The sequence below is a fragment of the Lissotriton vulgaris genome, chromosome 4_1 (assembly GCF_964263255.1).
Source record: "Lissotriton vulgaris chromosome 4_1, aLisVul1.2, whole genome shotgun sequence".
NCBI lineage: Eukaryota > Metazoa > Chordata > Amphibia > Caudata > Salamandridae > Lissotriton > Lissotriton vulgaris.
Window position 1 is genome coordinate 2,063,424,554 of NC_141691.1, and position 23,946 is coordinate 2,063,448,499.

At 47.7% G+C, this 23,946-nt stretch overlaps 1 protein-coding gene across 2 annotated transcripts in view; it reads right to left on the reverse strand.

The window, feature by feature from the left end:
* Positions 1-23,946, reverse strand: part of LOC147724985 (E3 ubiquitin-protein ligase TRIM39-like) — a 319,335-nt gene that overhangs the window by 88,040 nt on the left and 207,349 nt on the right. For both annotated transcript variants that reach the window (XM_086966465.1, XM_086966464.1), the window contains exon 3: positions 4,170-4,400. In XM_086966465.1, the coding sequence (XP_086822591.1) occupies positions 4,170-4,400 (231 nt within the window). The remainder of the gene's footprint in view (positions 1-4,169; positions 4,401-23,946) is intronic.

The window sequence follows — 23,946 nt, forward strand, 5'->3', positions numbered from 1 at the left end:
CTTGTCAGTATATTTTGTTGAGTGTACAGCTCAGTGGGTGAGGTCCATGTAAATTTACCCTGTCTGTTGATCATGCATGTTCTCCACTTACATTCAAGTCAAGTCAAGTCAAGTTTAAATTTGTATAGCGCACTACTCACCCAGAGGGTCTCAAGGTGCTTGAGGGAGGGCGGGAGCTTTACTTATCAAATATCCAAGTTTTTAGTTGTTTTCTGAAGGAGAGGTGGTTCTGTGTGAGGCGGAGGTGGGTGGGGAGGGAATTCCATGTCTTGGCCGCTAAGTAGGAGAAGGATCTTTCTCCCATGGTGGATCTTTGGATGCGTGGAATTGCGGCGAGGGCTTGATTGGACGATCGAAGTTGGCGGGTGGGGGTGCAGAAGGACAGGCGCGTGTTGAGGTATTTGGGTCCTAGGTCGTAGAGGGCTTTGTGTGCGTGGGTGAGGAGGCGGAACGTTATTCTCTTGTTGCCGGGGAGCCAGTGGAGGTCTTTCAGGTGACCGGAAATGTGAGCTTGGCGGGGATGTCTAGGATGAGTCTGGATGAGGCGTTTTGGATGCCTTGGAGTTTTTTCTGTAGTTTGGCTGTGGTTAAGGCATAAAGGGTGTTTCCGTAGTCTAGTCGGCTTGTGACCAGTGCATGGGTGACCGTCTTTCTTGTTTCGGTGGGGATCCAACGGAAGGTTTTGTTGAGCATACGTAGGATGTTGAAGCATGATGATGAGACGGCGTTGACTTGTCTGGTCATCGAGAGGGAGGAGTCCAGGATGAAGCCCAGGTTACGTGCGTGGTCTGTTGGTATGGGTGCAGTTCCCAGGGCCGATGGCCACCATGAGTCGTCCCAGGCGGAGGGGGATGATCCTAAGATGAGGACTTCCGTTTTGTCAGAGTTAAGTTTTAAACGGCTGTTCTTCATCCACTCGGCTACTTCTTTCATCCCTTCGTGTAGGTTGGTTTTGGCGGTGTTTGGGTCTTTGGTGAGGGATAGGATCAGAAGAGTGTCGTCTGCGTAGGAGATGATGTTGAGGTTGTGTTGGCTCGCATTGGATGCGAGGGGGATCATGTATACGTTGAAGAGGGTGGGACTGAGTGAAGATCCTTGGGGTACGCCGCAGATGACTTTGGTGGCCTCTGATCTAAAAGGGGGGAGGCGGACTCTCTGGGTTCTTCCGGCGAAGAACGAGATTATCCAGTCCAATGCTTTTCCTTGTATTCCGACGTTGCTGAGGCGTTGTATAAGGGTGTTATGGTGTTATGACAGACTGTGTTGAAGGCTGCGGAGAGGTCGAGTAGGATGAGGGCAGCAGTTTCTCCGTTGTCCAGTAGAGTTCGAATGTCGTCTGTTGCTGCGATGAGGGCGGTCTCAGTGCTGTGTTTGGCTCGGAAGCCGTACTGTGAAGGGTCGAGGGATTTGTTGGATTCGAGGAAGGCGGCGAGTTGACTGTTGACGGCTTTCTCAATGACTTTGGCACGGAATGGGAGGAGCGAAATGGGGCGGTAGTTCTTAAGTTCAGTGGGGTCAGCTGTAGGTTTCTTCAAGAGGGCGCTGAGTTAGGCGTGTGTCCAGCTTTCCGGGAAGGTGGCGGAGTTGAGGGAGCAGTTGATGACGTCTCGAAGATGGGGTGCGATAATGGAGTCTGCTTTGTTGAAAATGTGGTGGGGACATGGGTCGGTTGACGATCCTGAGTGAATAGTGTTCATCAGGCGGATGGTGTCTTCAGTGGTGATTGGGTTCCAGGCGTAAAGGTTGTTGGAAGGGGGTTTTAGTTCGGAGGTAGGTGGGGTGGGCTGATCTCCAAAGCTGTTACGTATGTCAGCGATTTTGTTGTGGAAGAACGAGGCTAGAGAGTCGCAGAGGTCTTGGGATGGAGTGATGGAGTGATGTCGTTGGTGTCGGCGGTGGGGTTGGTAAACTCTTTGACGATGTTGAATAGTTCTTTGCTGTTGTGGGCGTTATTGTCGAGTCGATCCTTGAATGATGATTTCTTGGTTGATCGGATCAGTTGGTGGTGTTTGCCGGTGGCTTTCTTGAAGGTGGTCAGGTTGTCAGTGGTTGTGTTTTTTCGCCAGGCTTTCTCGAGGGTGCGACAGATCTTCTTGGATTTCTTAAGGTCATCATTAAACCAGGGGGCTTTTTTGCTGCCTTGCTTGATTTGATGGTTTTTCAAGGGTGCTAATTAGTCAGCGCTGTGGGTGATCCATTGTGTGAGGTTGGTGGCTGCTTGGTTTGGGTCCGATGATTTTGCAGGAGGGTTTTGGTGAAGCGATGTGAAGAGCTGGTCGGTGGTAATTTTATTCCAGTTTCTCCGGGGAATTGGTTGTGGGTGGTTGTGGGTCGTAGTCTTTTTGAAGTGAACGCAGCTGTGGTCCGTCCAATGGAGAGCTGTGGTGTGATTAAAGGAGATGTGCTTTCTGGAGGTGAAGATTGGGTCGAGTGTGGGCCCGGCAAAGTGGCTGTGGGTGTCAACAAGTTGTTTGAGTCCGAGATTGGCGAGGTTGTCCAAAAGGGTGGTGGTGTTGCTGTCGTTGTTCTTTTCCAGGTGGAAGTTGAGGTCTCCCAGTAGGATGTAGTCCTCGGAGGGGAGGGCGTGAGGGCTGATGAAGTCAGTGATCTCTTCGCTGAATTGTGTGCAGGGTCCGGGTGGTCTATAGATGAGGGTGCCTCTGAGTGTGGTCTTAGGGTCGGTATGAATCTGGAAGTGAAGGTGTTCGGCTGTTGTGAGGTTGTCATCGGAACTGGTCGTGATGCAGATGGTGTTCTTATGGACGATGGCGATTCCTCCTCCAGTTTGGTTGATGCGGTCCTTTCGGATGATCTTGTAGCCGTCAGGGATGGCTATGGCGATGTCGGGCGCTGATGAGGCGTTCATCCAGGTTTCTGTAAGAAAGGCGACGTCCGGCGATGTGGTGTCGAGTAGGTTCCAAAATTCAATGGCGTGTCTGTGGACCGAGCGGGTGTTAAGTAGGATGCACTTCAGGTGGTTAGTGTCGGAGCTCTGTTTGGAGTTTGTGGATTTGGTGTGGGTCCTGATGCAGTCGAATTTGCAGGAGTGGCAGGTGAAGGGTCCATGGGTGTGTCCTGGGGCGGCTTGGTAGCAGTCTGGGAGACGGCCGGAGTTGAGTGCTGAGAGGGTAGCGGAGTCGTACGTAATGCGGGTGGAGAGGAGTTTGCGGAGGCCAGGGGGTCTGGCGCTGGGCGCGGTCCAGGCGCGGATGGGCGTAGACGGGCTTACCTTTGGCGCACCTTCGGCGCGCATGGGGCGCGACCGCAGCGCGTGAATGCAGCGCGTAAGTGTGACTGTCATAAGTGGATAGTGGAGGGGGGCGGAGCGAGGGAGGAGCAGCTGGGAGGCGGGAGCGGGGTGGAGAGGACGGGCTCCGAGGCACAACAACAACAAAATGGCAGCAAAAGCGAAACCGGAACAGGTTGGGGCACAAATAGGAATTACGCTGTGGGCAGTGGCACTGGCACAATCAGGCAGTATTAATTAAATTCTATCATGCAATGCGAGCGCTACGATACAAACTGGCCCAGACACTCTTTAAGGCCATGCGAGCAATTTACAGAATGCCAACATTATCCCAAGAGGCAATGCGAGCAATGCACAAATGAGCGGTAGAACGCTACGGAACACAAGCAGGCACCAGTTCTATTAAAGGCAGCAAAGCAATGTGAGCAAAGCACAACGATACCCAGGAGAGACCAGGGGACGTGGGGAGCGACCGCTTCTGATGGAGTCAGGACGGTCACAGCGCTTCAGAAGACGGGGCGAGCCTTAGCAGTCAATGGGAGGGAGGAGCAGCTGGGAGGCGGGAGCGGGGTGGAGAGGACGGGCTCCGAGGCACAACAACAACAAAATGGCAGCAAAAGCGAAACCGGAACAGGTTGGGGCACAAATAGGAATTACGCTGTGGGCAGTGGCACTGGCACAATCAGGCAGTATTAATTAAATTCTATCATGCAATGCGAGCGCTACGATACAAACTGGCCCAGACACTCTTTAAGGCAATGCGAGCAATTTACAGAATGGCAAAATTATCCCAAGAGGCAATGCGAGCAATGCACAAATGAGCGGTAGAACGCTACGGAACACAAGCAGGCACCAGTTCTATTACACACCGTATGAATTTGGCTTTTCTGTCTTGTCTTGTATTCCCCAAGCTGTGACTCACCTTCAGGAGGTCCAACGCTGGTCCTTTGCATTTCTTCTCCAGATCTGTTATCAGGGCATCAAGAGAAGTGATTTGATTGGACAGTCTGGCTATATCTGCATTTTCTTCCATGGTAATTGTCTTCTCCATCTCCTCCAGTCTCTGGTACAGTGTCTGCTCTTTGTCTCTCAGGAGCTGGTGCAGCTCTTCAATCTCAGCCGCAATTTTCGGCTTCTCAGCTCTCACCTTGTTCTGTCAACATCAGAGAAATGATGGTTAGACTCAGGGAAGATTCCAATGAGCACCGCCATATGTAGAGTACAGGATGAATGGGTAGATGGGGGATCAAGGTGTTCTGACAGAAATGAACAACACTAGGGCTGGAGCCATTTTTAGGGGTGCAGGTTGTGCTAAGCTAAAGCTAAGTGAGAAAAAGGTGGCTTTTGAAGCTGCACACTCTTACTATCTTCCCTTTTACTGTCTAGTTCTCTGCTCCCATAAACATAGAACCTCACTGGGCTGTGCACTTACCACCCACCTCTCCCACTGATAAGTGCACTGCCCACGAACACAGACACCACAGGCCCCTGCTGAGCTACTTTGCGCCCAGTCACACAGACCCCCACTGAGCTGTGTAATGTCCACCCACAAAGTCCTCTGAGGCCTCAAAGGAGTTGTGCACTGCACACAGCCCCTCACTGAGCTGTGCACTGCACACTGCGCACCCACACACACACCCACTGAGCTGTGCACTGCTCTCATAGCTTCTCATTGAGCAGTGCACTACCCACACACCTTCCACCATTGAGCCCTGCACTATCCATTCACACAGCCCTCCATTGAGCTGGGCACTGCCCACCCTCTCAGCCCCCCACGCAGCTGTGTACTACATACCCAAACAGCCCCTGACTTAGCTGTATAGTCACACCTACACAGACCACACTGAGCTGTGCACTGTCCTTTAACCTCACCCACTGAGCTGTACACTGCTCACCCACCAAACTCTGCACACAAAGCCCACAGTGATCTGTGCATTATCCACACAGGCAGTCCTCCACTGAGCTGTGCACTGCCCACCTACACAACCCTCCACTGAGCTGGTACTACCCACCCATGCAGTCTTCCACATACATTCCCAATGAGCAGGACACCCCCACCCAGACAGAACCTCACTAGGCTGTGCATGGGAAACATCCTTTACAACGCAACTTTTACCACGCAGTGCTTTTACATCGCAGCTTTTACAACGCAAACCATTACAACGCATTGCGCTGGGGGGCGCTCTAGGATAGGGAATAGATTTCATTTACTATCCAACACCTTCCCTACAATCCACGGGGACTGGAGTTGGAATAGTAAATTAAACTATTCACTATCCAGCCCCCCTCAACACTATGCAGTGTAAAGGCATGCGTTGTAAAAGTTGTGATGTAAAAGCATGCGATGTAAAAGTATGCGTTGTGATGTCATACATCCCTGTGCATTGTCCACACACAGACCCCAAACAGCACCTGCTGCATTGAGTTGTGCACTGCCCACACACAGCTCCCCACTGAGCTCTGTCCTTTCCACCCACAACACCTCCCCCACTGAGCTGTGTGCTGGTCAAGCATACAGCCCCTACTGAGCTGTGCTCAGCCCAAGCCCTCAGTTCCTCAGTCAATCTGCCCATTGAGGTATGCGCTGCTCATCCACACAGCCCCCCCTGAGGTGCACACTGCCCACCCAACCCTCCCCCTCACTGAGTACTTTGGAACGGACTGATCATATCTGTGATATTGTGAAGGAGCTACACAAAATTAATGACTGCTTTAACTATGATGAATGGAGCATCCAGTCTTGATTGAAAAGCAAATTCTGGGGAGGGAGGCAGGTGCTGGAAATAGTTCTGGTGGTCCTCCTGCCAGGCCTAGTCCTTTTATTACTTTATATCCTCAACAAAATCTGCATATCTTATATCAACCGCTTCACCCCAGATAGAGAGCCCACCTCCGCCCCTTCAGTCCCACGCAAGATTTTCAAGATAGGTGATGATTCAAATAAGAAATCTGATTATGGATCGCTGGAATCTGGTGATAATGATACATTTCAGGAAGAAATGGAAGCAAATAGACTAATGATGATTGATTTGCAATCTCAGGATTAGGCTGGACATGAACAGCTGATCTTCTACCATTCTCACCTACTAAAAGTCTGTCTCTGAGGGGAACTGCACAGACTCCTAAAAAGTCTTGCATGAAACTCATCCGCACATAATGGAGGCATCCTTAAATCCTAATATAAGACCCTTTGAGATTCAAACCAATCATAGAAACGTAGAGAGCCTCCGTAATGTACGGTGTGAGAACAGTCGCCACTGCTTTGCTCAGTACGTTTTCTTCGTTACTTATATCCCTCGGTCCAAGAACACACTTGCTGATGCACAATCATCTTTGCTCAGGCAATCATTCAACCACATCAAATAACTGGTGCTGCACAAACATTTGTGCAAGTGGGTCTCGCTCTTTCTCAGTTAGATCCTAAGGTTCTTAAAGACTTAACTGAGTCATTGACCGTCCATGGAGATGTGTATTTTCTCCAACAGCCTCTAATCCTTCCTACCAAGGAACTTCAGAAGAGGTTTTGTGAATGTGTAACGACACTGCACAGCCTGCCGTAGAGGACCCACAGCCACACTCTTGTTAGTGCTGAGATCCTCCTGGTGGCCAAACGTAAATAAGGATTTGGAGCAGTATTTTCTGGCTTGTCGAACTTTATACTCACGGAAAATGAATGCATTCCAAACAATTTGTATCTGAACCTGTACCGCCTGAACCATGGCATAGGTTGTCAACTGCTTTTATCCTTACATCACCTCCTGCAGGAGAATATTGATTTATTACAGTCGTCATTGAGTTCTTTTCCAAAAGAACTCATTTTTCTTCTCTTAAAACCATACCATCTGCTCCCACCATGGCCAAACATTTCCTAACAAATATGGATTGTTTAGATGGGTTTGGGACAAAGACCATGGGTAACAAATCTGCTTGAAAAACGCAAAATGGTGCAAACTGTTCAGAACCAATCTCAGAACTAAGCTGCAAGAATACACAATGTCTGTCTGCAATTTGGAAAACTAACATCCAGTGACTGTGCCAAGCTTTCCTGACTAGAAGTGAGGGGCAAGAGTCAGGTATTGACTGGGAGATTCTTTAGAACACCACAGTTGGAGTGGCTACTGCCAAATCCCCTTGCATGGGGAGTTTTTGACCAGTCTGTAAGGATAGGTGACCTTGACCCTGCCTTATAGGAGTGACCTGACTGACTGCTCAGGAGAGGCATTGGAGGTGCCCTTTTACGAGAAAGAGACAGCTCAGAAGAGGGGATGCAGAGGATGCCAGACAACTTTAAACCCACACTGTAATACAAGACCAGGTCATTACCGCTGTACTACAGGTGAGGTCCTGAGTCTTGGAAATGTCTCCCTTGTGAAGGCAGCTGTGCTGACAGCTGAGGCCTAGAGTGTCTTGAACCTCAACAAGGTACCAGTTCCGCTGCGCCATCAACACCAAGAAGCATCGGAAGAACTAAAGCAGTTTTGGATACCATCTGTGGTTTGGCAAGAAGAATCTGCATGTGCTGGAAGAAGTGTGGCACCATCAGAAGGCAACTTCACCTGCACAAAGAGCTAACCACTGTGACACAGATGGTGAGTAGCTGCTTGCTTGCGTTTGAAATTAGGCCAGAGAAGAACCCAAGCTAGTGGTCAGGATCTCCTTGACCACAAGAATCACAACCACGCCTCAACCTCCTATTGAATGGTGCTGGCACTGCCAGAGGATAATTAAGGTTATTATCATCACCACCCTTCTCATGAATTGTCCCCCCCCCCACCTATTGAATGGGTAGGGGCAAAGATTACAGTATCATTCCCCAATGAGTTATGCATGGCGTGCAGGAGTATAGACCCCGCTGAATAGAGACGTCTGCAGTCGCTGCCTGAATGAAAGAACTTCACATACTTTTCCACCCAGGACAGAGGTGTACTGCAACATTTCATCCCAGAGGTCAGGTGCATGACTAGCTGGGGACTGAATCAGAATATTCAAAGTGAGCTCCTCTAAAAGAATGGCCAAAAAGTACTACGGAGAATCCCCATGGCAGAGCCAGGGCTCAATGTGGTTTACCACTTGTCAGACACTGTTGGAGGAGCCATAGGGGAGGCAAAGGCTAGAGGGCCTCAACCACGGTGAGTTGAAGTCATTCGCCAATGAAGACACATGTCCAGCCCTAATATGGCCCTGCAAAGTGGGTCAAGTACAACCCTTTCACACCTGACACTTAGGGGAGCGAGGGAGAGGCGTCACTGGCCTCTCAGGAAGGTATTGTGGGGGTTCTCAAGCTCAGCATTCAACAACTGAATACAACAAATGAACCTACAGCCGACTATAGGCTGAGCACATCAATCAGATAGTCCCATAAATTATTGGGTCCTATGCCAGCCACCACGGGACCTGCTGCAGCTCGGTCCCACTGGAAATCCAGAGACAAAAATCAATACATAAGTGGAGGCAGCACAAGGGATGGAGTCACAAACCGGTCACCTAATTTCAAAAGTTCTTTATTGTTCTTCATACAAAACACTGGACAACAGCCAACGCGTTTCGTTCCTATGAAAGGAACTTCCTCAGGGCTCTATGGTATCTGTACATGGGCGATGTTCAATTATCTTTTGTGTAGGCAAATTCTTCAGGCTCAACAGCACCCAGCCTGTGTCAAAATACCATAAATTTCGAAGAACAGCGGCCTGAAGATGAAATTGTAGTTGGCGAACTATATCTGTATGATAGTCCCGCAGTGTACGTGGCCACTTCAAGTCACAGTCAAAGTTTGAATGCGACGTATTTAAAAGTAGTAATCGACAGGAGAAACAAATAAAGATACAGGAATCCGCACCATACAAATGTGTCCTTTATATTATATCCAAAAGAGATCTTGACACATCTCAAATGTAGAAATCTTCCGGTCCTCCTGCGCAGAGTAACGAACACCGCAAACCAAAATATCGGGAGCCTGCAACCTATTGAATAAAAGACACAATAACCTTAAAGCCCAGCCCAGTGTTTTTTCTTTATAAGAAAAAAGTACTTTAATCACACAGTTGTACTCAATTCTACACATTTCAATGAGGACACAAGATAGGGTTCCTGGTGTAATCCCTCGAAGGCTCTACCATCGCCCCCCTCCCTCTATACTGCTCCCCAGTGATCCCCCAGGATTAGGTTTCCCTTCCTTTCTGGTGAGTCATGAGTAGAGTGAACCAAGCTCAGGTGCAGTTTATTTAAGCCCACAGCTTAAATGCCCTCAGTCGTTCCTTTTCTTACCCTTCCTCGAGAGGTGAAACTGTTTGCGTCCTTCTGGTACATCTTGTAGAGGTGGTGGCCCTACGGAGTACCCAGCAGAAGATGCAGAGAACCCACAAGTCTTCTGATCGGCGTCAGAGCCAGATGCGGACCATATCTGGCAGGGCACACACCCAGCCCCTGATAAGTCGTGGTGCCGGGTTATGGATGAGCAGAAATGGGCCTGCTGCAGCTGTCTTCATCAGATGGCCTCACGGTGAACAGGCACAGACACAGGCAGCTCATCAACCCATATAATAAGGTATGCAAAGGAGAGTAAGTTAGGACCGTAGACGACCACTTGTGCACATCTTGCTTAGTTTCCCGAATATAAATTCATGCCCCTTTTTCATAAAAGAAACTACAATGCAACACCAGAAGAAAGGCACTTGGGCTTTTCAAAAGATTCATCTAGGAACATGACTGGTATTTTCTAAAAACCAAAGCATACTGTTGGGCAAAGACCAAATAGGCTTTTAAATCCTTTTAATTAATGTTTATCATCATATAATTGGTGCCCACATATATTTTTGTTTTCACTGTAGAGTTCAAACAAGGTAAAACCGCCCTGAGGAAGACCTTCAAGACAAAGAGCCGGCCCAATGTGAAGGTCGAAATGCGTCGGAGTACTAAAAAAGCGTTCAGGGGGCGCATATCCCCACAACAAGATTAAGTTACTTATGGGTGAATCCAAAGCGCATATTGATATTCTCTAAGATTATTGCGTTAGAATATTCTTTATTTCAACCCCAAACCCATAGGACCACATGATACCTATGGGATCAATTTTTTGAGGGAGCATACAATAACCCCAAATTTTTTGTTTGAGAATTTTCATTTGGACTCGTATACTTAAGTGTTATGTCTGCACAGACATTATATATGGAATTGGCATGTTGAAATATGTGTATGTCTAATTTGTATTACTTGTGTAAGGTATAAATGTTATATGTTTTCACATTTGCACTTTGAATTTACATGAGGAATAACCAGATAAAAAGCATTAATGACAAATCAATAGTTGTTTTATGTCAGACTTTGTTTATTGTTTGTGTTTATATTGATGCCTCTTTGGAATAAGGGATAAACACATATATGACAACAAAAATCTATGAATATGATATAGAGAGGAGGGCAGGGAGTACACAAATCCATAGATCAGAGGCATTAGTTGCCCGACGGCACGTGGAATGATTATCTGTTTACCAAAGTAATATATCTTTCTATGGTGTAGGGGGTACTCATGCTGTATATTTCATTTTACTTGATCCCGCCCCCTACCACATGAACAGGATCATCCCCTTGTATGTTAGCTAACTTTCAGACTATGGGCATTTCTCTGTGTTAAACAGTCTTGCGTGCCTTCCGCCAGACTCTCGACCATGCTGGAGGTGAGGGGAGCACATCTATGCATTCCACAAAGATGGCTATAAAACAACTGGGCAGGCAACTGGAATGACACGCCTTTGCCCTTTGTTGACTGTGCCGCATCTCTCCCGAACGGTGATGGATTAAACCTAGATCTTTTGACTGGGTGTGAGTGTTTGATTGATTCAGATGCTCCGTCCATCACCACCCCCCTTTTGTACCGCTTTTGGCCGCCATAAGTGTGGCAGGGTATGCTCAGACGTGAGTCCCTTGCTCACTTTGCCACTGGATTCAACCAAGCCGGGCTGAAGACGGCTGGAATGCCAGAAACGGGTCCTCAGAAGCTTGTGTCTGGTCCAGGGAAGACATGGCTTGGCAGATCGGGCTGGACTGTTCCCATGTGGCACAGGGTCAGACTGATTTGCATATAGCCATGTCTGAACTGGGGTGGCAGAGTAGGCTAAAGAATGGTGATGGATTAAACCCAGATCTTTTGACTGGGTGTGAGTGTTTGATTGATTCAGATGCTCCGTCCATCACCACTCCCCTTTTGTACCGCATCTCTCCCGTGTGACACGTCGAGTGCATGATCATTGCGTGAGGTGTCCAATTCACTCGCTGCGACCCTCGGAGGTGGGGGTGTACACATAGCATACCTTAAACTACCTCCTCTCGCCCTATTGAACTTGCGTTGTGTGTTTGTGGCTGGAGTTCGTATCACCGTGCACTGTGTGCTGTGCCTCATTCCAGAGAGGTACAACGCTTACAACTCATCGCGAAGTGTACCTAGCTGGTGCAACCGGTACAGCGAGCATGGAGTGTTGTGCTTCATGCCAGGGAGGTGAGGCATTCACAACCCATTGTTGTGTGGCTGTGATGGGGCTTGTTCTTCTGTATCATCACGCACCACCGTTGTGCCTAAATCCAGGGAGGTATGACAATCGCAACTCATCATTGTGTGGAACTGTCTGGTGTGACCCGTATCATCGCGCACCAGCATTGTGCCCCATTCCAGGGAGGTACGACTATTGCAACTCATCAACGTGTGGAACTGTCTGGTGCGACCCGTACCATTGTGTGATGGGCATTGTACCTCATTCCAGGGAGGTATGACTATTGCAACTCATCGTTGTATGGAACTGGCTGGTGCTACTGTACCATTGCATACCAGCGTCGTGCCTCATTCCAGGGCGGTATGACACATGCAACTCATCGTTGTGTGAAACTGTCTGGTGCAACTCGTAACGTGCTTCGGACGTGGCACCTGGCCTGATTGGGTGCTTCATGAATTAACGTGGGTCGGGTACTCCTTCTCCCAAGGGACTTTCCATCTTCAAACCTCATTTCCCATTTGTTCCTCTATTCTGCCCCAGTGCAACAAACCAACTACCTCTCTCCTGTGGCCCCAACAACTTCGTGGCCAGGTAAATATCCCCTGGGTCGGACCTGGGGAGGGAGGGTAACTGACTGGGTGGAAGGAATGATTTTGTGAACGACTGTGAGCACGTCAAAAGACTGCTCGATTTCCCCCTTTGTGCTCCGCAGACTTGGGCTGGTGCTAGAAGGGCCCGTTGGAACCTTTTTGAGTAACCTGTTACTGCTCTCAGTTTCGTCTGCTCTGCATCCTGAGGGGTGGCCAAACCCACTAATTGCCAACTGCCTCCTAATTAATCCTGCTACCTACCCCACCTCTTTCTCTGTGATTCTGACTACTTGTGACTTCGGCAGAGAGCGGCCTAGTATCAGGGGGAGGGGGTTAATCTCTTTCTTGTGGGTGTAGGGTAGTTGGGGTGAGTTGGAGGGTAGAGAGAGGCTTGGGCCATGGGGTCTGCTTTGTGATATCAACTTGACCTGCAGGGTATCAGTGAACTGCATCAGGGTGCTGGTACGTGTGTGTGCGCATGAGTTCGGTACAGACCTGCCTGATATCCGTTGCACCGCATATTGGTGCCGAGTGAGTGTGGATGTGTGTGCATGTGTGACAGCTTGCTGACTACCTGCGACTTATCACACCACACAGCAGTTCTGGTGTACACGTTCATTCATTGCTAAAAGTGCATTACGTTGACATCGTTTTTCCTGTGTGGCCTCGTACCGCGGTGCAGCTGAAAAGTGCTATAATTCGTGTGTGTACATATTTCTGATGTTGTTTTGATCTAGGGCGCATCATATAAATATCTGGTATTAGACAGTGCTATTTTTAAGGGTGGGCCTAGTTCAAGGAACAATTTGCACGCTTAAGGGTGCTAGGAGGTAACTTAGGATTTGCCTAAATGTGTATATTACATATGTCATTTTACCATGGTTGGGTCTAATACTGCTATTAATATTTCCAAATGTGATTTATGCCCAGAGATGCATGGTATTCTTGTCCTGTTCATTAAAAGCGTGCGTTGAATATAAAAGTTTATTTACATACACCACATGTGTAGTCTCTTTTGTGACACTCAATATTGTTATTGTGTCAGAGTGCTGTGCCAATGCTTTACACATTGCCTCTGTTATAAGCCTGGCTGCTCTGTGCCAAGCTAACCAAGGGTGAGTGCAGGTTATACAGTGATTGTAATCAACAGCACTTGATGGTAGTGGTAGGTTCTGCATGGCTAGGTCCCTGCCTCGGCCAATCTGAACGGGCCAGGTCCAACACAACCTTTGTGTAGAGTAATGGTCTTCACAAAAGGTAGCACTGGGACTGTCTCTATCCGGAAGCACCCACAACAGAGTCATACAGGAGTGAGGTCTCTGCACCTAGATGTCATCAGCCCAACTGAATGAGTAATAGGGACAAACAAATGAGGAGGCATCACCTAGAGACGTACTCACCTTTTACAACAGATTCTGCAATCCACCTGTCACCCCCAATATCCACCAAACAACAGTGCTCAGGAAGACTAATCAGCAGCTCATTCACTGCTAACCAATAGCCTCACAGAATTTCAAAAGGCCCCCTATCTCCACTCCTCTCACTTCAGTATCTGGTTCTTCCCGCATCAGCTATAGAAATGCAGGTGACAGTTATCACCCTCCACTTTGTTTTAGGCCTGGTCAGGGTATCCAAAAGTGTTCCCATTGTCTTCCATTACTCTGGCTCACTCGCATATCACAAAAGTGCTACACTAACAAACAAGTGTGCCATGCATTCCGGATGTGAGCACGAGGGACTGAGCATGTTATTACCAAAAATTCACACAGCGCAGCCACCCACGAGGCTGAGCTACATTGCGCAACAGGGAGGGAGCAGGAGAGTGCCATATTTTCAGAGATATGGCTCTCTCCTCCCCGTTCCCTTAAGCCAGCGCTTATTTCAGCTCCCATGCGCCACGCACACACCTTAGCGCCATAGTGCTAGGGTGAGTGCATTAGTCTAGTATAGGTTTGCACAAAATAAAATGCCCAGACACAATGCAAAGGTTTCCCCACTTTGTAAGCGTGTTGCACAGTGCAGCACACATGCAAAGTCGGAAAAGGAAGGAGAAATTAAATAATTTCTCCTTCCTAGTGCCTGCTTGAATAGGACACAGTTTTCTAACGCCAAACCCAATCTACTTTATTTAGTAAATTGGGTTTAGATTGAGAAACCTTGGATGGTTGCATGGGAACACCCATGCTCCACTCTTGGTACGCCCCCTTGGCGCAAAGTATTGTGAAGCTGCGCTATACGCTGGTTCGCATTACTTTTCTGTTATTTCGAGCGCTAAATATGTTTAGCACTGTAAAGTAAATAAGGAAAAAAAGATTTTTTGCTGATTTCCGTCACTTTTGTGATGCAACCACTGCGCAAAATCTTAGTAAATCTCCCCCATTATGTTATGTCAATTTGGTGGAACAGATATGCTGGTCCGGTGTTATGCAAGTCATTATATGTGTGTATGAGAAGTTTGAACTGGTTGCATTTGTGAATGGGGAGCAAGTGGAGCTCTCTGAGGTGAGGTGAAATGTGGGTGCGATGTGGAAGGTTGAGGACAAGTTTTCTGGAGGCGTTCCGGGTAGTATGGCTTCTGTGTGTGAGCTGCTTGGAGATTGCAATGTAGAGTGTGTGGTCGTAGTCGAGTATGCTCATGATGCGTGCCTGCATGTCAGTTCGTCTAGTGCACTGTGGCAGCCATTTGAAGATGTTTTGTAGCATGCATAAGATGTGGAACATTCAGTGCTCACTGAATTGACTTGTGTCGTCATGTTGAGTTTGTTGTTCCAGGGTATCCCAAGGTTTCTGGATTGGGTGGTGTTGATTATGGTCCTAGCTCAGTTAGCCAACAGATGGCGTCCCATGGGGAGGTCTTGTTTTTGAAGACCAGTACTTCATCTGGGCCGAAGTGCGCTTCAGGCAGATGGTCCTCATCGAGTCTGCTGCCATGGTCATGCAGTTGATGGAGCTGATCATAGTGATGTTAGTGTTGTCCATTGGGAGGATGTGCTCTGTGTCCTCTATGCAGGAGAAGATCTTGATGCCTCCATCACTACCTGGCATCTGGGTGAGGTATTTAAATTCGGCCGGTAGTGATGGAGTCGGTTACCGTGTCGACTGGAGGGCGTTGTGCACGATGTGAAGACAGGCAAAGTTCCTAATGAAGCTTTAAGAAAAATATGTATTGAGGTTCACGGAGAAAAAATTATTGCTTGGAGCGGCCACAGGAGAGTTATTCTTAGGAGGAGTGAGTGCAGAACCGAACGGAGATAATAAAGTCACGGCGTACCGTCTTTGCCAAAGAACTGTTATGTAATGTTTTTTATTCTTGTAGAGCGCACGGTTACGCTGGGGTGTCCTGGCACTAAATGCTGATTGCCTGGGAAGCAGGTTTTGTATTATTGAGAAAAGAGCAAAGTTTTCAAACCCTTGCGAAAAGACAGGAGCATTTCTAAGCATGAAAGGGAGCTCGTTCCAGGCTCTAGAAGCACAGACAATAAAGCCTCTGCCTCCCCAATTGGATTTTTTAAAGGAGGCCACTTGCCCTTGCTTAGCACCTGAAGATCTTAAGTTCCTACCTGGAACATACCATTGTAGCTTACGTCTGAGAAACTCTGGACCTATTCCGTTAACTGCCTTAAAGACAATGCAGAGAGCTTTAGAGCGAGTTCTTAGTCTTACTGGGAGCCAGTGCAGTTTTTTCAATTAGCTTCTAACAGAAACAAACTTGGGAATTTCAGTCAGCATTCTTGCCGCATCATTCGGGACGAGTTGAAGTCTATTCAGGTGTTGTTTTTGAGCATTGAAGTAGAGGCAATTACAATAGTCCAGGCGTGACAATATAAAAGCTGTTACGACTGTCCTCAGATTGTTCTGAGTAAGGAAAGCCTTGATTTTCCTAATTATCCTTAGTACCATGAAGCAAGCTGAGGACACCATACTTACCTGGTCTCCCAGAGTAAGCTTAGTGTCCACCAGAACTCCCAAATTCTTAACTTTCCTAACAGGTTCTGGGCATTTACCAAGGTCCTATGGCCACCACTCTGGAGTCCAAACCTGTGAATTGTTACCAAATTTCAGGACCTCGGTCTTAGAAAAGTTTAATTTTAGTCAGTTGGAGGACATCCAGGTCGAAATTGCACTCATTCATTCATAAAAACGAGTCCCGGCCTTCTTCTCAGCTCCATCTGTCAGCGATAGCAAAATCTGAGTGTCATCTGCGTAAGAGGTGAGCTGGAAGCCAAAGGACCTAATTACTTGCGCCAGTGGTGCCACATATATATTAAATAAGGTGGGACTAAGTGAAGAACCCTGTGGCACCCCGCATGGGAGTGTGAAAGGTTCTGAGGCCATCCAGTCAAGGACGACGGTCTGCAACCTGTTGGATAGAAAGGATTGTATGAGTTTCCATGCCGACCCTTTGACACCAACTTCCGATAAGCAGTCCATCAATATTTCATGATGGACCGTGTTGAAAGCCGCCGATAGGTCCAATAGGACAAGTACAGCATTTCCTCCTCTATCCACAGCTTCTCTAATTTCCTCTGTAGATTTTAACAGAGCCAACTCAGTGCTACAGTAGGCTCTGAAACCATATTGTGATATGTCCAGAGAGTTATTAAGATGGATAAAAGCACTGAGTTGGGTATTCATGACCTTTTCCAGTATCTTGGCCAGGAAAGGAAGTCTGGAAATCGGTTTGTAATTATTAGGGTCTTTAGGGTCCAAAATATTCTCCTTTAGTAGGGGAAGTACAGAGGCTTTTTTCCATACATTTGGGAATACACCTGCGGTCGTGATGGCATTCAGCAATGGGGTTAATGCTATGCTTATGGTTTCAGGGATTTGTTTAATTAACCGTACCGGACAGGGGTCGCTGGGTGCTTCTGATTTGATCATATTAATTGTTCTAAGCGTATCTATCCTCTCCAGGGGAGTAAACATATTAAATGACAGTGAGGATCCGTAGTCTCCCGTTTCCATTACTTTAGGTCTAGTTTGACATTTTGTGGTCGTATTGGAAAAGGATGAAAAAATGATATCGATTTTTTGTTTTAAAAAAACCTGCTATTTTATTGCAGAATTCAGGACGGCCATGATTTTTACCGGTAGTTGGACTAGATAATTTAATAATAGTTTTCAAAAATTCTTTAGCATCAGATTTAGCCAACTCAATTTGCCTTGAGTAATAAACCTTTTTTACTGCTAACAATAGATGTTTGTAGTCTGTGATACAGATTTTATATTTTATCTTAGCTTCATCATTATAATGTTTGCGCCATGGCCTTTCAGATTGTTTACAAGCCAATTTCTTGGCTTTAAGTTTATCTGAATACCAAGGGGCAGTAGGTAAGGCTCGTTTGGCGATCCATTTTTTCGTAAGAATTAATGCGTCACTGGCCATGGTTAGCCAATTATTGTACATCTCAGTCGCCTCATCAACATCGGGGGGAAGATTCACCAATGAACTTAATAGAAAGTTTTCAAAATTCGCAATGTCTAGTTTTGCCCAGGCCCTGGTGGCAATCTCTTGAATCGGTTTTATAGTAGTTGAGTGAAGCAAATAGTTGTTCAATTCAAACTGAATGGCACAGTGGTCTGACAACAGAACCAGGAGAACTGAGATGTTCCCTATGTCACTACTATCTGAGTATATGCCATCCAGCGTGGGTGGAGGGCTCCACCAGTTGTATGAGGCCTCCAGCCTCCATAATTTGTTCAAACCGAATTGTATCTGGATTACTGGAATCTTCAAGGTGAAAGTTAAAATCACCCAACACTGAATAGGATTCTAAACTCATTCCTTCTTTGATTAGTGACCCCACAGAGTCTAAAAACCCACCTTTAGAACCTGGTGGGCGATATAATAGTATGCCCCTAAAAGTTCTGAGATTATCAGAATAAATATTACACACTAAGGCATCACAACTCAAATTAGAAACAGGGACCGAGTTCAGTAAGAGCGACTCATGATACATAACCGCAAGACCCAGGAAACCCAGGAGGAGTAGCCATAACCAAGTCCGGACTGGAAGCATTGTCAGTCCATGTCTCTGTGAAAAAAGCCACTTTTGCCTTAGAACCCTCCAGTAATAAAGCACACTCTGTACTGTGCTTAACAAGAGATCTTGCATTCAACAAAATACATTTTAGAGGACCCATGTCTGAATCTACAGAGTTTTTGGTTTCAGGTATAACTCCCTGTGATATGGGAAGGTTCAAAATGGTCGAGAGGTGCGTCTGGCAGCTACCACAAATGGAGCTCTTTCTAGGGTAGCAGACAGTATCAGGAGACATCCGAGTGCAGCATAATTCATTCTATCCAGGGTCTAGATTAAGAATTTCGTTCTTTGAATAGCGCACGCCACTAGAAGGTAACCAACCAGGGGGACGGGCCCTGCGCCCGGCCAGAGCGCGGACGGGCGCAGACGGGCTTGCCTTAGGCGCACCTTTGGCGTCAGCGTTTGATTCATGTGGACCAGCGTCAGAAACACTAGACCGCAATACTACTGCACCGCTAACCGGAAAAGTAGCTCCCTCCCCTCTATAGCGGACCCCGTGCTAGAACTGTTTGCACAACGTGTAGAAATAGGAGGAGTTACGGTGTATTGCAATTTCGCTTTCCAAAAGGACAGCAGATTATAATACCGAAGCACCTATCATTAGAAGTTGCAACACACTTCCTAAAGTTTTCTCAAGAATGCTAAAAACTTGTAAACTGAATAATTGACACAGCCAAATCTACCAATTAAATGACAGTGGAAACAAATCAGTATTTCCCCTCCCCCCCCCGGGTTGAGCGGCTTTTTATGATACGTTATGTGGCAGGTCCTGAGGAAGGTGGAGTTTCTTTTCACAACAAGCCACCAAAACTCGTCAACCATTGCCTTTTAGATCCTGCTATATGCAGTTATTTTATTTGGTCATCCAGACTTCTATACTATTTTGTAGTTGACTTCCCAGATGTATGAAAGAGTGTGGAGGGTGTATAGGGTGTGTAAGAGAATTGTATGAATGAGAGTATGTGAGTTTGTTATGTGTCTCTTTACCTGGGGTTATTCATTATTTTTTGTTCCTCTGTAATTTTCCACTGGCATGTGGCTATACAATTGTTTGGATAACAATGTGTTGAGTTGATTATATATAGCATAATTGAAAAAAGATAAATATGATGAAAACATTTTTGATAAGAGAAATGAAATAAAAATATATTTTGTAATTTGTCTTAGTACTTTGTTGTTAATAGAGAGTTAGCCCACTTTTTGAATTTGTGCTAAATCAGTGAAAAGGAATATAGGCCTAGAGGGAGACTTCTTTCTTGTTGTGTTGTATTTTCCCCTCTTCTCCCTGACCTTTTATGTATCCTTAGAGGGGATCCCTTATATATTGCATAACACCCACCCTGCATACATCATACCTAACACAGGTAAAATGTTGTGCAGGGCTTCACAAGGTAACGCATATCCATAGATGCGTCACTTTGTAAATAGGGTGCAATGTGGTGCAAAATTAACGCTTCAAGAATGTCAAGAAAATTGCCCACCGGCGACATTAAACTATCGGAAGGGCTCATGAATAAGCCTCCCTGTGTTTTCCCCCTAAATTGACGCACAATGGCTGCCATGCGCCAACGCAGGCACCCTTGCACCATGGTGTTGCGGAGTTGATTGATGTTGTGCAGGAAGGGACACCTACCTGCCCAAGACCTATCAATCCAGGGTATTTCCTTTTCCTGTGCGTGGTGTGCATTGCCCATCGATTTGAAGGTTGTGTGAGTTTCAGGGGTCATGGTGTGGCTCCATCTCTTCTTGATTTTATATTACAAAAGGTCCTAGGTTTTTAATGATATTTAGAGAATTAATTTGCACAGGCCAAAAATAAAGACTGTGTTTTTGCTTCAGTGTCCAGCCGGACCTAGAAGTATTTATTTTCAAGGTAGTTAAGATAAACTGCATGAGGCGAAAACAATTCGCACATTAATAACTGGGCACAAGCCTGTTTCAAGTCAGGGGGAGACAATACAAAAAGGAAAAGGACATAAAGTTCACAGGCAAACAAGGAGAACAGGGTGGCTTATAATACAATGCAAGAGGTTCTTGAATAAGCACAAACCCACAGTAACTGCCGGAAAAGTTAAAGATCATATAGCGAGCAGTACTGCTAAACAGTCGACGAACGTTTCGATCCCTATCTCCAATAACGTAGTGGGATCATCTTCAGGACTAGAATTAATTTTGCCTGAGTTGTCAAGTGAGCCTGTAGGGTATAAACAGGAAGAAAAAAGAAAGGAAGAAATTTTTCTGTATCACATATTTACAGATTGAGTGCTAAAAAGAGCTAAAATGCTTGTCAACAACCGTTTTTCATGCGGAATGCAACGTGTGTACATGCAGTCGAGTGTTTCCAAAGGGCACAGATCTCAATGTGCTCGTGTTTGAAAGATCTAACAAGCAAGGCATACCGCGTTCATTTATGTGGCAGTGGTGCTAAGTGGCGGGTACTATGGTGTTTGGGTGAAGGGATATCGTGGCGGTGGGAGTGAATCAGGGGATGTAATTACCACGAGCCGGGCTGGGTGGGCCAATCTTCTTGAGACATCTGTAGATACGTTGCACTAGTGGTGGGCGGGAGTGAACCAGTTCGCCTTCTGGGAGTGTTGTTTGCCAGGTCTTTTCTTGAGGGGTGCCAGGGGGTCGGCGCAGTTTGAGATCCATCGGTGGAGGTTGCACGCTGTGGTGTTGGAGTCTGTAAGTGTTGGTGGAGTGGTGGTGCTGAGGGAGTTAATGAGAAGTTCTTCGGTTGCCTTGATCCAGCTGCGACGGGGGGGGCAATGATGGCGGTGGTGTACGATGGGCATGGTGAAGGAGTGATGTATACAATGATGGTCAGTCCACGATAGTTCGGTGGTGTGGCTGTAGTTAAAGTTACCGCTGGTGGAGAAGACAGGCTTGAGTGTGTGTCGGCTATATGCGTTGGTACAGTGATTACCTGCTTGAGACTGATGCTTTTGAGGTTCCCCAGGAGTGGGGTGGTGTTCTGGTCACTGGGTTTGTCCAGGTGGAACTTCAGGTCTCTGAATAGGATGTAGTGGGTGGATCGGAGAGCCTGGTGTGCGATGATGTTTACGATGGCATCGGTGGATGGGGGCTCATGGGCCAGGGGGCCTGTAGACGAGGCTGCTGTGAAGGGTGGTGTTCTGGTCTGTCCAGATCTGGAAGTGGATGTGTTCCATGGTCACCGTTGGATCATTAAAGTGCGTGGTGGGAGTGTGCTTTTGTAGACGATGGCAATGCCTCCTCCAGTCCGGTCCTGTGGTCCTAGAGGGTGATTTTGTTGCTGTCAGGGATGGCGATAGCGATGTTTGATCTAGAGCAAAGTTGGTCCAGGTTTCCGTGAAGAAGGCGATGTCTGAAGAGGTGGCGTCAAGTAGGTCCCAGATTTCTGTGCAGTGAGGCAGGGTCCTTGGTGCTGGGCGAGGTACAGGGGCGGACGGACGCAGACTGGCTAGCTTTGGCTTGCCTTTGGCATGCCACTGGCACACCCACCGCGCATGGCCGCACAGTGTCTGCCATTAGGTAATAGTAAGCCATTAAGTAGTGCTGCGGGAGGCTGGACAGCTGAGAGGCAGGAAACGCCGGAAAGGACACTGGAGGGGGTAGGGACTTGGGGATAGTAGCAGCAATGAAGGAGGCGACAGGGAAAAAGCAACTGATCAACAGCGCAGGAAAAACAAAGCCAAACAAAGCAAAAATAAAAAAACAAAGGTAGAAAAGCAACAGAGAAGATCAGAAAGACACACAGAAACAGCAGTTAGGAGGTATAGGAGGGCAGTCAAACTGCAGAGCAGTGACGCTCTACCACTGGACCACCAGGGAACACAGACAGGAGACTTCAGGTGGGGGAGGGACTCGAACACCTGACCTCTGGGACAGAGGAACCAGCAGCAGCAGACGGGGACAGCAGCAACCAGACAGCGCGCGCTGTGGCAAGAGAAAGTCCACTAAGGGATAATCCCCATGTACCCAAAATCAAACTAACAGGGGTAAAGGAAAGGCAGCACCACCCGTTTGCCTCTTCCCAACTAACAGTGTTGACCAGATTCCGTGTTCCCCAGCAAGTAGAATACCCAAGGGCCTGGGAGCGAACGAGCCCCTGTACCCCTGATACAAACTGCCACCAATGGCCGATCTCAGTGACTTGAGCCACAAGTGGAGTCCCCCACCAGTCTGGCGCGGTGCCTTCAATGATGTAGGTCAGCTGCAGCGCTGGGATTGCTCAGGGCAGGTGTGTGTGACCCACAGGCACTAGGCCTGTGCCCGAATCGACCACCGGGCCTCCTCTGCTACGCGTCCCACCTTCTCTTCACCTGGACATTGACATTGGGGCTCAATGTCCTGCACTCTCTCCAAATATGTGACTCATCCAGTGGGATTTCACAAGCCTGGGTACAGCAGTCGCTGCCAAGTCCACTTGGGAACCTCCAGATGCAGGTGATGCAACAGGCCCCCCTTAGGCGTGCAGTTACAGCGCTCCGCCAACACAAGTTTGGTGCAGCTCAAGGGCTTCACCCTCCACTGTGTCCAGCCAGTGCAACATCCTCTGGCCTGTGATGCAGAGATGCGCAGCCCACCATTGGTAATCTCCTCTGGCACCCCGGTGTAGTGGTGGTGTGTGGTATGCGTTGTGGACCTACCTGCATTAGTGCGCAGGAGCGCCTCTAACATTCACAGCTCCAAGGGGCACCAGACGGTCGTCTCACACAGGTCAGCAAAGTGTCTCCATGTGACCTGCCAGACTTCAGCACCAGGTAAGGGCGATCGCCGCCGCCTTAATGCCTACCGCCACAGCCCAGCAACTCCACAGCACCTCTGCATCCCACACTGGGTCACAGACGCATGCCAAGTGAGGACTCCAGGCGCTGAGGACTGTTCGCGCTTCCAAGGTTTTGGCTGCCATGGTGTTGCAAGGAGGGCACTATGAAAATTGAGGCATCACTGTTTTTTTCCAGTAATGCGCCTATCTTCATAAATGTAGCGGTACAAAAGGGGGTGAACTGCCAAGCCATGCCTTCCCTGGACCAGAAACAAGCTTCCGAGGACCGGTTTCTGGCATTTCAGCCATCTTCAGCCCGACTTGCTTGAATCCAGTGGCAAAGTGAGCAAGGGACTCACGTCTGAGCATACCCTGCCAACCTATGGCGAACAAAGCGGTACAAAAGGGGGTGGTGATGGACCAGAAACAAGCTTCCGAGGACCGGTTTCTGGCATTCCAGGGAAGGCATGGCTTGGCAGTTCGGGCTGGACTGTTCCCATGAGGCACAGGGTCAGACTGATTTGCATATGGCCATGGCTGAACTGGGGTGGCAGAGTGGGCTGAAGAACAGTGATGGATTAAACCCAGATCTGTTGATTGGGTGTGAGTGTTTGATTGGTTCAGATGCTCCGTCCATCACAACCCCCTTTTGTATCTTCATAAATGTAGCCCTGAATCAGAATGTCCTCTTCCCCTAGCTATTTATCCTGGCTGTTTTGGGGATTGGGGGGTTGTTGATTTGTGCTGTGCTTGGCCCTGGCTGCTCCATTCTGCGTTCCATTGTTTTTATTTTATTGTTTTCATTGGAGGTGGACAAATAGGCTATTAAAGT